General features: G+C 38.5%; 1 protein-coding gene across 1 annotated transcript in view; it reads left to right on the top strand.

Moving 5' to 3' along the window:
• The window catches only part of LOC128732933 (dynein axonemal heavy chain 10), a 254,416-nt gene extending 246,936 nt beyond the window's left edge, over positions 1–7,480 (top strand). Inside the window, 2 exon segments of the mRNA XM_053826409.1 lie at positions 6,729–6,875; positions 7,334–7,480. Coding sequence (XP_053682384.1) covers positions 6,729–6,875; positions 7,334–7,480 — 294 coding nt within the window.
• The last annotated feature ends 8,129 nt before the right edge of the window (positions 7,481–15,609 follow it).

The raw sequence follows: 15,609 nt of genomic DNA, 5'->3' as shown, positions 1-15,609 counted from the left end.
GGTTTTTATCGTATTAATTTTGCTTTATTTCATCACATTTTACGTGACTGACCTTCTCTAGCGATTATTGCGCTTCTGCGCTTAAAATTATTGTGGCCCAACCATGACTACTCAAGTGGCCCGACCTGTACAAATAGCGCTTTTCTAGTATTTCAACTTAGCCTTCCCAAACACCTTACTGGAGGTGATTTTTCTATATAGTCTTCGTGTGCAGCACAACACACTTCATTCATTTTAAAATTTATCTCGATAATTGCATTTCATGAATCATTTCTTGAAAAAAGTTCATTGCGCAAGGAAAACTTTTTTTAGAAGATTTAGTCATTGAATTCAGTACGGGTGTTTTGAATACACGATTGAAACTTCAAAAAAAAAAAAAGTTAGCTATCACAGTAAGAAGTTTTACAATGTTTTATCATAGATATCATGAGTTGCTAAAATTGTAAAATCGTGATGGCTTGACCATAACAGTGGCCCGACAATAACCTACCAATTTACTCTTTGGATAATACTTGTGATAAATTGTGTGAGCGGTCGGTCCTCCGACTATCAGCTTCGACTGCACATCTGAAGAAAATGTGTGTAAATATTTAAAATATAAAGCCTGCAATTTTAATGTCTTCGGTAACTTTACGTAACTTGACAGAACAAACAACTTTTCTGACATAAAATAAAATTAAAATTAAATTTTATAAAGTCATTATTTCATCAAGTGAGCTTTTAACGCCATCTAAAAGAATGAAAGTACAACTACTTGAAATATACTACTTGAACTACTTGAAACAACAAGCGAAACTTTTGCTAGTGTTGTTACAACAACGGAACAAATTCTTACTGGAATAGCGCCGTTGATTCTATAAATCTATTCTATCCAACTTCCATCTGTTTTCTATATAACGGGTGGCAACTAAAATTTTGGAATTTTTTCGCGGCCCTTATGCTCAACAACAAACGAGCTCTCTCCTCTTTTTGTTAATATTTTTTGTTTTGTTTATGCTTGCCCAGTTTTGCTAAAAATGGCGTCGAAACAAGAAGCATTTCGGGAGCGCGTTGTACGCTTCTACGAACTAGCACGGAAATCTTGGCAAAAAGTATAGGGTAAAAACCCCACAATTCGCCCCCACCCCAGAATTCGCCTACCCATTGGTATTTCCGTGAATTAACCCAAGCATAGTCAGATTATAGGTTGTTAGCTTAATTTACATTGAATTTAACTTTATTTTCAGTCATTTGAATAAAATTGGTTGTGTTGTTTTATGTATTTCTATGATTTAATGTGCTTTGAAAAATTGGTATTATATTTAGGGCGCGATTTTTCCATTTTCAAGAACATGCACATTAAATAAAATGGAGAAAAATTAATGGAATATTGTATCTCCTTGCACTTTTTTCGCATTATTTTGGTTACATCTGGTTTAAATTTTATATTCGTGCTTTTATTTTGATATTTTATCGTAATTCTGTTGAAAATAAAACATTAATACACTGGACGAAAACTGGGTACCGTAAATCATATGAGTTCCAAAATTCGCCCGGGTCGAATCTGCATATACTCAACCGAACTTACAGCGTGAACGAGTTTTCGCCCTATCAAATGCAGACAACAAGAAAATAAACTTTGATGATTAGATAAAATATTTCGATTATATCATGAAATCTTTAATATCGTAGCATAATAAACCCGGTCTGATAAAAAATGCTACCGTCATCCAGGGCGAGATTGTGCCAAAAAAGCATATATTTTTGTTGTTTAGCTCAGTATACGCACAATTTAGGAACTAAGTTGACTTCAAACCTGTCAATATATACTAAATTGTTCAATTAACAACTACCGTAGAGATGGTTTAGTTACAATGAAACCTAATTTTACTGGAAGCGCATGAACTTTGGCACAATCTCACCCCTTCTAGGGGGTGACATTGTGCCAAAAACATAAAGTTAGGCTAAAAACCTAAACAGTGAACATTAGCATGTTTATAAACAATGCACATAAATATCAGTATAAAGTAGTTCACATGGGGCCGTCCATGAACTAAGTGGACTATTAGGGGCAGGGGGTCGGCCAAAAACAACGCATCATACAAAAAGTATGAACGAAAATAACCCGGAGAGGTCTGAAATAACTAAAAATGAGTTCGTAGTCAATTGACAGCCTTTATATAGCCAGTAGAGTTTCTAGGGTTAACAAGGGGGAGATATATGAAAGAGTGTATCCTAAGGGGGCATACATATTTGATCATTTAACAAAAGTAACCATTACTTCTTTCGAGAATCCGCGGCCGCAGAACATACAGCCTACCCCACCCCCTCCCCCCTCCTTAAAACTGGCAGTTTATACACGGTATAATATATTCGTCTTATATTAGAGTGTTTATTCAAAGTATTTGAAATTTCCAGAGAAAAAGTAAAAATTAGTTTAAATTATTTAGCAGACCTATGATGCTGTTTGCTCCAAAATGGATAAGCTGTGAAAATATTGTGCTCAATAGTAAAGAATGTGAGTGTGCTGGTGTATACTGACGTATTTTTGTTGTGTATGTGAAATCCACAAATTGGATCGATCATTATGGCTTGGCACAATCTTACCCCCGTGAAGCTCGAAAAGTACAAAGTTTCGAAAAATATTATTTTCGCAATCAAAACTTATCCAACGCATAATAACCTTTCAATACATTGTAAATGATTAGTTTATATACCTTCAAGGTAGCAAGATGATGCGATTTCTTGTTTGGGTTAGTTTATGCGGGACATTTTTTACAAGCGATATTTCCGCGTATTTTTGATCGCGAACTTTGAAACCCTGTTTAGGCTAAATAGTTTGCTTATATTACCTGTATTCCATTCTAAGTTATGAATAAATATGTTATGTTCATCATCATTTTGAATTTAGGTCACCAGTTTCTATAGATATAATAAATTTTCACAAATAAACAGTTTTGGTTTTTGGCACAATCTCACCCCGGATGGCGGTAGTTAAGAATTCCAAGTTCCAGTTGCTTCCATAGTTTCCAGTTGCTGCAAACCGCATACCCGGAAGTAAACCCGCATACCCTTTTGCTGATTTACTGAACAATTTTTTTTCTTTACCTTTTTATTGACTCTACAGCACTCGGACTCGGTGGACTCGAGTCTCACCTTCGATAATTCAATAATGATAGCCAAATATCAAGATTTTCCAGTTCATCTAATTTTTAATTTTTTACATTAAACGCTTACTCTTTCCCAAAAAATTACTGAACAATGATATACGTAATCATTACACAAGATTATTTGATCTATTAACAAAATCATTGTACCATTCCGTATGCTCTGAATTGTATTCTTTCGTCCACATATTAATAGTGAAAATGAATCAAAAAATAACCAGAAGAACCAACAGGACCATTCATTTTTAATATCATTGACAAGTGTTAAAAGTCTTATTTTACTGCATTGAAAATAAGCTTTTTGTAAAGACCCAACTTCTTTATATTTTTATTTCTTACCGCATGAGGTACCAGGAGACAATCAGTTTATTTCAATTTAGATTTACATTCTACGAATGCCTGATACAAATTGATTTCCATTTTAAGCACTTGATAGACATAATCTTAACGTTAAATAATAGTTACAACAATCCTAGCAAAAAAATGATGTTATAGGGGAATTTGCAACGAATAACAAGTGGGCGAAATTTGGGTCGCATGGGGAACGAATTTCGGGTCGCTGTGGATGAAATGTGGTGCTAGAGGTTTCTGCTCAAACCTGAGTATTTTGCTATCAAATTTGAATTTTCTTTATTCCGAATAGCCGAAATAGATAGAATATTAATATATAGTCATGCACTAAGTGCGGGTCTGATTTTAGAACAATATGGCGATTTATTGATTCTACAACATAAAAACCTGATAAAACAGGCGAATTCTTGGATCGTTACCCTACGGTACAACATTTAAAAAGCAAATATGTTGCGCCTTCGACTGTTTATCATATCCTAAGATGCCCAACAACTATTCGCAAGCAAGGTAGTGGAAGACCAGCCAAAATTATGGACGCAGAAGAACATCGTTCTCTTTCTCGTTTCTTCAACAACAACAATTTGATCCTATTTTTACCTAAAAACCACGACCAGAAAAATCTGTCTCAGTGCGCCCAATCGAAGATTTCTTCGGGATTTTGACTCCCTTGGTGTACAAAAATGACTGAAGAGCCACGAATTGCAAACAGTTGAATGGTAGATTCAAGAGATGCATTCGCAAAGTTGACACGAAGGCCATACAACGCTCCTGTTTCGACGTCAAACGAAAGCTTCGCCGAACAGCCGATTACGGAAAGTTTTCAAATGTACAAGAATTTTTTTCAACAATGGATAATGTATCTTAAATTTCGGTAAATCAGATCTTCTTCATGTATCTTTGTCTTTTTTTGACAGCTTGAGAAAAAAATTGCAAAAGTTTAGTTGCCACCCGTTATATAAGGGCGTTGCCTGTAGTCAAAACCAGACCCCCGATAAGCTAATCTACGGTGTACGATTCTGGTTGACACCACCAATGAGAGGTTTTCCTGAATGCCTTTGACTGATGTTTTTGGAGATATCTTCACTTCCCGGATAATTCGTTGGTCCGTCTGACTACCGGTCTCTCGACGATGGCCTCTTCCGGATCTGTAAGCAAGCGAACCGTAAGCTTTGTGCTTATGTACAATTTCAGTGATTGCTATCTGGCTTATCGCGAACTTCTCCTCAGTCTTCCTCTGTGAAAGCTGTAGACAGCAACGATCGACTTTTATATATTTTATAGCCATATTTTCGTGGTGAGAATCACCCACATTAAGCAAAGACTCAAGCCAATTATACCAGATTGCAATCAAGACAAGCAAAACTAACGTAGTTGCATCTCATTGAGTTACATAGCGTACGACCGACACACTCTCAATTACTTAGGCGTCAGGAGACGCACGCGGGTTTACAGCTAGTATGGATATAACAAAATAATATTCGCCATTTTTTCTTGGACAGTCGAATAACAATTCCTTGACGATTTTTTTAGAAATAAATTATATTATATTTAGAACTTTGAACCCTAGTAAAAATGGATACTCGTAAATTTCTTTTAGATTATGGAAAATATTTTTCGTTTGACAAACATTTTTATTATATTAAAAATGACAATTAAAAGTTTCCTATGTGATGCAACCTTGCAATATTTCGTTAAAATTTTGATCATAATTCTCCATATGATGAAGATTATGGAAATTTAGTACTATCAATTATCGAATTAGCAATACGAGTAAAGTCTAATAACCCTTTTAGGTAGATAAAATTGGAGATTATGGAATACTGGTCGTGTAGTAAAATTGGTATCCCGGTCTTTTTGATGTATTATTCAGGTGCTTCAACAGTATTATCAATTACCATGCGTCTCCATTAACCTAGATTTTAAGTTAAAGTGAATCCATAAATTAACCTGGGTTCGTGCTAACTCGAACCCTAAATTTATCGATACGGGTAGTTTAACAGATCGACCCGTACACCGTAATGCTAGACAGTTTTAACCTGCGCTTCAAACTGAATGCTGTCAGTTTAACCGAGGCGCAATTTCGCTTTGACAGCACTTCGATTAAAACTGAGTGCTAATCGACCCGAGCTAGGTTAATTTATGAATTCGCTATTAGTTTTCGCATTCCGTGACCCTGTTTATTTATATTTTTCTCTACAAAAGTTAGTGTGGACGATTAGGTGATATTACCATAAACATTTAGAAACTTTTAAATATGTTCTATTTTGAATGCAGATCCAGATTTAAAAAAAAAATAGTTTAATGTATATTTTCAGATAAAAGCAGTTTACCAAAATATTTCCTCATATGCAATGAATTCTCTAAAGAAATTGTTCAGATTGAAGAATAAGGTATTTTCCTTTCCTTGTTCCATACTTGTCGACATATTCGTTTGAAGAGTACGTAGAAAGTCGTTCAATTGTACTAGAAAACAACATAATCGAGATTAAAAGGTGCTTTGGTTTAACCTTCATTGTACACCAGCATTCAGTTTTATTCGTTTTACTCATCGTGCTGTTGTGTTCGATAACTGCTGCTGCACTTTGCTGGCAAATGGAAGCCAGCAAACAGAAGAGTCTTCATTAGCTGCATTATTACGAACATTACATTCTCGCAAAGCAAGCACAAAGCTAAATTCTAAACGGAAATCCTTTCCGTTTCGCTTTGATTTTTGTTGTTGCTAAAATGCTAGAGTAATAATATTTAATTGCGTTAAAGCAAAAATAAATTTCAAGAATGATTTGAAAACTATTTACATATGCTAACAGCATACGCATCGTCCCATCTGAATAGCTAGTAAGTGAAAACAATCCAATTTAAACTGCGAACAATTCAAAATCCGTCACTGATCAGCACTAACAAGCGGTAAGACCGCTTCGGTATATGCGCTCCCTACACTTTTCCGCCGGAAGATTTCCTCCGGGAAGCGAAAGTGAAGAAAAGCTCAAGTTTTCCGAACGAGTGCTCGGCAAACATCAGACGAAGGCGACAAAAATTCCATTTCCAATGCATACGGGAGCGACAAATTTCATTTCTTTTCCTCCCGGCCGCGTCCCGCGGCAGCACGTTACCGACCAATTCAACCGTACACTCAATTTGTCTTGTGTTTGCCTTCTGTCTCTTTCCATGGTTGCCGAACACCGCGGCGACGGACGACGCTGGGATGATCCGGAAATGCTGATAAATGTGCAGGGCTGCTACGTGACCGGGCTGTACCTGGAAGGCGCCCGCTGGGATCCGGCCAATCGCTGCCTAGCACGTTCGATACCGAAGGTACTGGTGGAACCACTGCCGGTGCTATCCGTGGTCCCGATCGAGGCACATCGTCTGAAACTCCAAGTAAGTTTATCTGTCCGTTTGCGTGGGTGTCTATTTGTTGTTTTGCTGTTTTGCTGCTGCACTATATCCACATTGTATCGCTGCGTACGTGTTCCTAGGGTCCATCCCGATTATTTGATTACGATCTGTTCTCATTTGTGCATTTGTTTGCCGACTGCCTCCGTTCCTCCGGGTTGACTGGAACCGTGTTCGAATTGACCTCACGCGCTCCCGTGGATAAACAACTCGATTTATTTCGCTTGTGCGATAAATTTTATTTTCTTAATCCTATCGAATGGAACAGTGGGTCAGTCGTTCTTTTGCAACGTATTTGAAAATTTCACGCACGCCACATCAATTTCTTCTCAATATTCCATCCTTTATTGAAGCAATCAGCAACACTAACTCTATTTCATTCTGTTGTCTATCTTTTTCGTGCCTGAATTTGAATAAAACGAATTTGTTCACCTTTGCAACAGAACACATTCCGCACACCTGTCTACACGACGTCCCAACGGCGCAACGCAATGGGAATTGGGCTAGTGTTCGAGGCAGACCTGTTTACCGAGGAGCACACCAGCTACTGGGTCCTGCAGGGCGTTTGTCTGATCATGAACACAGACTGATTGGCCCAGTGCCCACCACCGACCGGTGAGAGATTTCTTTATCTGTTTGTGATACCATTAGTTAGATATTGTTACTCATGTTAATTTGAATAAAACCCTTTTTGCTTGAAATTTCCTACCCATGCTGTTCTTGTTTGCTTTTGTTTGGAGTAAGTCTTTCAGGAATACTTAACCCGCAAACGGTTCATCGTGCAAATAGGTAAACTGAATGGTATAAGGTAGAAGACAGCTTTGGCAGGTGGTGGATTATTGTCAATTTTCGACAATTGAAAAATAAATTCAAATGATGTGCTCTGCAAAATAAACTGCTGAAACCGCTGAAGCTATCTTGTGATAAGCACTAAAGATGACCAGAAAAAAGTTCAAAAAATGAATTTACCAATTACGATATAATAATAAAAGCAAAAAATAGGAAAACATTGAATTTTATTGAATGATTGACAAATGAACTGCTCAGAAACTTTGTTTTTCGTCCAACGAGTAATTTTCCGGAGGAATTGCCATTCGGTTGAGCAATAGTAGGTGTGATCAATTTCAATTGGGCCATAACAAATATTTAATAAAGTTTGCGTTCTTCCGATGTTTTGTAGCTGAATCTGTAACTGAACTGTTTGAAATGACCTAAATGCTTCATCTAAACACATATTGAAAGAAAAACAGTAAAGTACAACCAATAGCAAAGTTTAACCAATCTTATTTGCCACAAAATTCAATCACAGAATTTACTTCAATCGATTAGGATCACCTTTTTATAAGGCTTGTTCGCGACAAAATTTGGAAAGCCCTAAACACACACAGCTTCGGAAATACATTAACAATAAATGACATATTTTGCAGAGTGATAGACGTATGTCTGTTCTTTCTGAAAATATAACACTTATTTATATTACAAGCGCTCAGCGTAAAATGGCGTCGAAAGAAGAGCAGGTGCGAAAAGCAATTGGATTTTCTCCAAGCACTGTCAGAAGTGGAACAAAAACGGATCTGAGGAACCACCACAAGGATGCGAAAGTAAAACAAATATTACGGAGGAGACCAGATCTTTCTGTACGTACCATTGCTCGTAAAATAAAAATGTCGCCAACATTCGTGCACACTTCTAAGCAACGACAAGGCATGAAGTCTTTCAAGGTGAGGACTGTGCCAAACCGTAATGATAAGCAAAATAGGGGCCATCCATATACCACGTGGACAGCTTAGAGGGGGGTGGGGGGTGTAAAAATGTCCACGCTTGTCCACGGAATGGGGGGAGGGGGTATGGAAAATGTCCACGTGGACAAGTTTTTTTTCCTACAAAAAATAGAAATTAAAAACATTGACCATTGATCAGTGATTGTTTTTGAGCTTAACGGGAAATTAGCAGTCATTAGCTTTTCGTCGGAGAGCCCAATTTCGGATGCAGTTTTTGGGCCCAAAAGCGGGATTCTGTTTATACTGCATTCTACTTGCGAATCTGAACACAGCGAATTAATTTTCATGAACAGAATTTTTGTTTCAAACAAAAAAACTTCTTTTGAAAATGGCAGAATCGACGAGGACTAATTATACCTTAAATAAAATTTTATCTTCTGAGGCATATGTTGACCTAAATACATGAACCGAGCATTACGAGAGCACATATCTGACATAAATCTTGTTGAAAAGATTAAGCCTGCGTTAGTACACTTAGATGTTGACTGCCTAGTCTGGATGAATTCACGAATATTGTATCGCTTGCACCAAATGTGGATGGCATTTTGCCTCAACATCAAATGCAGCTCACCACAAAAAAGGTATCCATGGGCAACGTATTTCCAAAAGGATTCGCCTTCAGAAAATTTAACGAATCACATCGTCTCGGAAAGATCTTGTGTTGTGTTGAAGTAGACGGTCAAGCTGAAGTGCTCTGGTTAGACAAAGACCCCAGTAGCACACTTTAGGTCCATTTAGTTGAAGCAACCGAATTAAGACTGAAATTAGTCATATTTCGGCTACCACAACAACTTTGTAACAACCGTGCTAGTAGGGGATGCTCTGGACAAAGAAGAATCGTCAAGCTGAAACGGACTTTCTTGTAGTCGATAATAATAATTTGCAGTAGAACATGAATTAAGATCCAAACACCTTACATACGGATTTTAAGACGTTGAGGAAAATTGACGGAAAAACCATGGAAAAACTCAAATTTCCGCAACGACTAAAAATTGGTATGCATTGTGTCGGTGACTTTAGACTGGAGCTTCCTTTCACGTAAGCTTTTTCAATAAATATTGCATAAATGAAGTTGAAAACCAAACTGTAAAATGTCCACGTGGACAAACAGGGGAGGGGGGTGGGGGTCAGGCTTGTTATTTCCTCACTCATTGTGCAAAAAGTGCAACTTTTTTTGTTCCACACAATGAGCAGAACTGCTTTCAGAAATGAGAAGTAAATCCACACAATGAGAAACAGACTAAACACAATGAGAAAAACTGACGTGCAGAAAAATTTCTTAATGCGCTCTTTAAATGAGCAACTTTCGGTTTTGCTCCCGGTCCTCTCGGTAGCTACAGCAGTAAACCTGGAAACAAAACAACCGGTGCGCGTACAGCAGCTGTAGACTCAGAGGCGTCAAGACAATCAAAAGTCGTTATATTTTGAATCTTAGCGGAGAATTGCCTTTGTTTATTGGGACTTTCCTGTTGGTACGCGACAAGAAGCATATGTATGGGAATTCAAATGTTGCCATATCTAAATAACATTTTTCGCACTGTTGCCGTTGTGACATGCCTAACCATATGATGCAGTTGCGTTCACGGGCAGCCAAACTCAACTGAATATACTAAATGTAAGAATTATGATTCAACTGCATTAATGGATTAATATTTTTCTGATGGCAATGACCGCTACTGACAATCGTCGTTTTTTCTCAACGCACTACCCATGTTAAAACTACCCGTAGTTGTCATACGTCAGCGCATCGCATCAACTTATTCAAAGTGTATTAACATTCTCCTCAATGAGTAGCACAGTGTGCGGTTGCTCATACAACTGCGTTCAGCAAGAAAGAGCACAGTTAAAATGAAACGGAGCAGAATAAATCGCGTTGAAGACTGAGCACAGTTTGAATTTTTCTCTTCTCTTTTTTTCTTCTGAGGAGGTGCCATCCCTGGTGGGGGTTGAGCAAATGTCCACGCTTGTCCACGGAGGGGGACGGGGGGGTTGAAAATTGGTATTTTTCTGTCCACGTGGTATCTGGATGGCCCCATACGACGGCCAAAACATGCACTCGTAAGCTTTATCGCGAATATTTAACGAAGTTTCCACGCGTTATAATGGACGATGAAACGTATGTCCTAGAATACTTTAAACAGCTTCCTGGTATATCTTCTTACACTACCATGAAACGGAATGGCGTTGCAGAGCATTTTAAGACAAAGAAGAAAGCCAAGTTCCCCATAAAATATTTAGTATGGCAGGCCACATGCTGCTGTGGTCGAGCAAGCAAAAGTTACATCACTACGGGAACGGTTAACAAGGAAATATTGGGCTTTGGTGAAGAGAGAGCTGTCCCAGCACAAACAACAAGCAACAACTATGGATAAATTTCGAAAATCTTGGACAAACGCAGCTAAATTGGTTGCCAACAACTTGTTGGCAACAAGTCTGCACTGACGCTCATGGCAAGGGTAAACTCCAAAGTTCGCCAATTTTTCATGCAGACCAAATAAGTAATGTTATTTTGTTTAATAATTATTAACGATACACACAGAAATGATATAAAATTATTTCATACGTTAAACTTCTAGCAAATCTGTTTCATTGCAAAATTGAGGTGTCCAGATTTTGTCGCGAACCAGCCTTATTTTTGTTATTATTGTACGACGTGATTTTATGATATCTTGCTTGTTCGTCATCTCACGATTGACTGCTGACCTCATTTACGCGGGAAGCTGTTAACTCGCTCCGACACTTTCTCTCTGTCCCGTTACCCGCTACCGGCAAACAACCTACGCTAACAATTTTACTTTTATTACATTCTCATGAAGGCATTTAAGATCAAAATTAGCATTGAAAACCACCATAAGAGTACAATAAAACTCACATTGTGGCTTGGGAGGTCAGTTGTAAACAATACACATTACCGCCAAACTCTTCTAATGTGGTATACAGTAGAATTTCGTTTTCCGTCCATTCGTTTTACGTGATTTCATTTTAGGTCTCTTTTTTGTGAAAATTTGAATTAACGTCCACTTTTTTTACGTCCAAATTTGAATTAACGTCCGTTCGTTTTACGTCCAAAATTTTAATTAACGTCCACTCGTTTTACGTCTGAAATTTGAATTAACGTTCTCTCGTTTTACGTCTAAAATTTGAATTAACGACGTCGTCAAAAATCATTAAGAAGCTTTAGAAAATTCGAAATAACATCCTTTCTTTTTACGTCCAAAATATGAATTAACGTCCACTCGTTTTACGTCCAAAATTTGAATTAACGTCCTCTTGTTTTACGTCCAAAATTTGACTTGCCGTCCTCTTTTTTACGACCAATTTTTTTTACGTCCCCCCAATAATGGACGTAAAACGAGATTTGAGTGTAATTATCAGGATGCCACATCCTCCCCATGCCTAAAATGAACAATTCAATATAGGTGTATGTTCGTGATCGTCGTTAGGGTGGGCCGGTTACCAACGAGACTGGATTCTTCACATTGTGGGCCCTATTCTGTAAGTCACGTCGAGCAACTCGGCTCGACTCAGTCACTGTCGAGTGTCGAGTGCAAGAAGAACGGGCAGCATAGCGGCTCAATGCAGGACCAAAACAAAGCTAGCTCAAGCGTCACTTGCTAACCGTTTAGTCACTAGCTTTTTGGCGGTGGGCTCAGTCGAGTTACTCGACAAAATCGGGTCGCATGTGACTTACATAATACCAAAAGTCGACTAGTCGAGAAAAGTGACACTCGACGTGACTTACAGAATAGGGCCCTGTAAAATAAAACACTGGATTGTCTGACGGCAACCATCCGCCAGCGGCGATGGCTGCTAGTGCACTGAATCCTGATTGCTATTTATTGAACACCTTTTATACACTTGTAGTAAATAGATTTCTTCCACGTTCAGAACAATAGCTTCTGCGTATCCCATTCGGTCGAACGGACAATAGTTTTTGTTATTAGATTCGGTAGGACAATAGAAGCTAACTGCCAGGGAATATTACAATGCGGCTTTCTGCCCCAACATATTGCACCACAAAAACCGACGGTTTTTCACTATGGCGTACGGATGAACAAATTCTAACGGAACAGATGATCACATTTAGACGGAACGGATGAACGATGATGTCAGTGGGTTAGTTGAATTCTGCTTCTGGCGAACGACGTGGACGGTAATTGCTCGCTGGTCACAGCGGCGCAATCCAAGCCTGACTGTGCGTAGTCCGAGGCCTGCATTCCCAGACGAACTTTTCTAACCGCAAACTGAGCACTTGCTGAGGCGATACATCCTCGGATGCTGCAAGCTTCCGTGCTGTACAGCCCTCCAACTACTACGCTGAATCCAAGAACCGAGGACTCAGGAGCTGAATGTATCCTGCTAAGCGGCTTTGATTCGCCCACACCGGCATAGCTCCGCTAGGGGAATCGATTGCTAAGCAGCTGCGAAGTCACCCAAATCGGCATAGCTGATGCGTACGTATCCGATAATGATTACACGTCACACTTCTTCTGGTACGGCCAACACAATGAACGTCTAACAGGAACTACTCACTGTTCTAATGTCATATGTACCACCTCTAGCAGCTAGTCAGCAACACGGTCGATGGACTTGTTGTCCCGCGAGTAAAATAATGTTGATGAAGTCACTAGTCCAGCTCCGAAAATATCACGCGCTCCAGTAGTATGCTAGCACGATCGTTGAAATTGAAGTCCCGTAAGTAAAACGTTGTCTGTGCCAGGGCAAATCCTGGTCACGGCACCAATGTTCGTGATCGTCGTTAGGGTTAGTGATGTCCGTTAATCGTTCGATTAATTCAACTAATCGAATAACACATGGAATATTCGAATAATTTTTAATCGAATACTGCCAGTACGAGTAGTTGAATTAATCGAATAGTTCAATGAGTACGAATAATGCCCGAATAATGCTCGATAATCGTTCATAATCGTTCGATTAATCGAATTAATCAAAGAAATATTCGAATATTTGTAATCGAACACCACTGACACGAATAGTTGAATTAATCGATTAGTGCAGACAACGCTCACCGATTAATCGGTAATCGAATAATTGAAAATTTCGTACATCACTAGTTAGGGTGGGTCGGTTACCAACGGGACTGGGTTCTTCAGTGTATTATTTCAGGAAAATTCTAGATAATTTACATATCTGGTGCAGTCATCAAATTATTCTTTCTTGTTATATTGAATTCCGTTAATTCTCATACATAGTCTGTAAAGAATCGCTCTTCGTTTTGTATTGTGACGACCTAAAATAGAACATACTAACTGTCCTAAAATCTTTGTTAGGATACGCACAAGGTCCCTACCCTAATGGTATCTACCATATCTTGTCTATACAATATCAAATATGTCTATGAACCTTACCTTCCTGAAGTCATGATATTCTACCTATCCAATAATATATCCGTTTTCAAAACATTAGCATTAGACGCATCTCGACTCCATCGTCATAGCAAAATTCGCCATTTTGTAAATTCTACAATCTTCATAGGTATTGGCCTTGGGGGGGTTTTCGACTCAACCCTAACAAATGTTTCTCCAACTCAACCTCAATTTGGCCACGGACTTTTCCCGGTTTAACCTTAATATGGTTTGGCCACGGACTTTTCCTCAATCTAATTTGCGTTTGCCGGTTTAATTTTAATACAAATATTGTCCATGGAATTTTTCCAACTAATTTCAACATACGTTGGCCATGACCTTTTTGTCGCCTCAACCTTAATATACGTTGGGCATGATCCTCTGTAAATTAAGGCTTAACCTTAATTTACATTGGCCATGTGCTTTTACCGGCTCAATCTTAATATACGCTAGCCGACTCACCTTTAATACAGATTGGCCATGAGGTCTTCCTGCTTCAATCTTTATACATGTTGGTCATGGCCCTTTCGCCAGCTCAATTTTAATATGAATTGGCCATGGGCTTTTACCGATTCAATCTTAATATGCACTCCCGGGAAAAAATAACCATAACATGAAGATAAGAATTATTGTAACAGTAAAATACAAAATACATCAATATTTATTATCAGAAAATACACGAAATACAATGAAAAGGTTTAATAACATACGGTCTTATAATGAATTGTATCTAGAAGAAAGCAACCAAATCAGACTTAATTAGCTAATTATTTCAAATTGGTGGAGTCCAAATCTGGAGTCTGGATGTCTGGCAGCTCTGTAGGGGATGGCGGGGGGGAGATGTAGCGCCCCTACCCGTGCACCCTATTTCAACTTATTCTGAACTCGGAATTTAGTTCTGGAAGATATTACTCTGTATTCGTATATGTTCAGCTTAACATTGTCCTAAATTATCATTTGACTAAAGTAAACGTGAGCGCTCACGGTTATTATTTTATTTGCAAGTACAGTGCGACAGGTAAAATGATTTGCTTGCCATAACGAGCCACCGCGCGTTTCCTATATAGCATATAGAGTAAGGTGGTGCAGAATGCACCGCTTAAGCAAAACGTCACTTTGCAGAGTAACGTCGTGTTTGTTCCACGTTTTTCAACTTCTTGAAGACTTTGGGATCTTTTTTGCACTTACTCTTGGTGAAATTTCCTAACAAAAACCAGTATTTTTTGTTATTTTTGACGATTTTTGGCAAGAGTCATAATCATTATGTGAGGCAGAACGCCAAAGCCCGTGGACAAAACACTCCAAGTTTGCCCAGCTGGGCGTTAAACACAACCAAAAAATTTACCATTCAATCACGTGTTGGATAAACTCCTAAAAATAGGCTGCCGAAATGGCGAAAGCGTTCGTTATAGCGTTTGTTGCAAACGCTTGTTTGCTGGGACATAATGGATTCATATCTCAACATAATTGGCAATAAAATTTAATCATCTACTTTTCTCCAACTGATGTGTGATGAAATATTGTAAGTTAAACGGGGCTACCCTATATGGCATAAAGACATTTGGCATAATG

The sequence above is a fragment of the Sabethes cyaneus genome, chromosome 1 (genome assembly GCF_943734655.1).
Source record: "Sabethes cyaneus chromosome 1, idSabCyanKW18_F2, whole genome shotgun sequence".
In the NCBI taxonomy this organism is placed as follows: domain Eukaryota; kingdom Metazoa; phylum Arthropoda; class Insecta; order Diptera; family Culicidae; genus Sabethes; species Sabethes cyaneus.
Note: the sequence above shows the minus strand (reverse complement) of the source record. Positions and strands in the feature narration are given on the sequence as shown.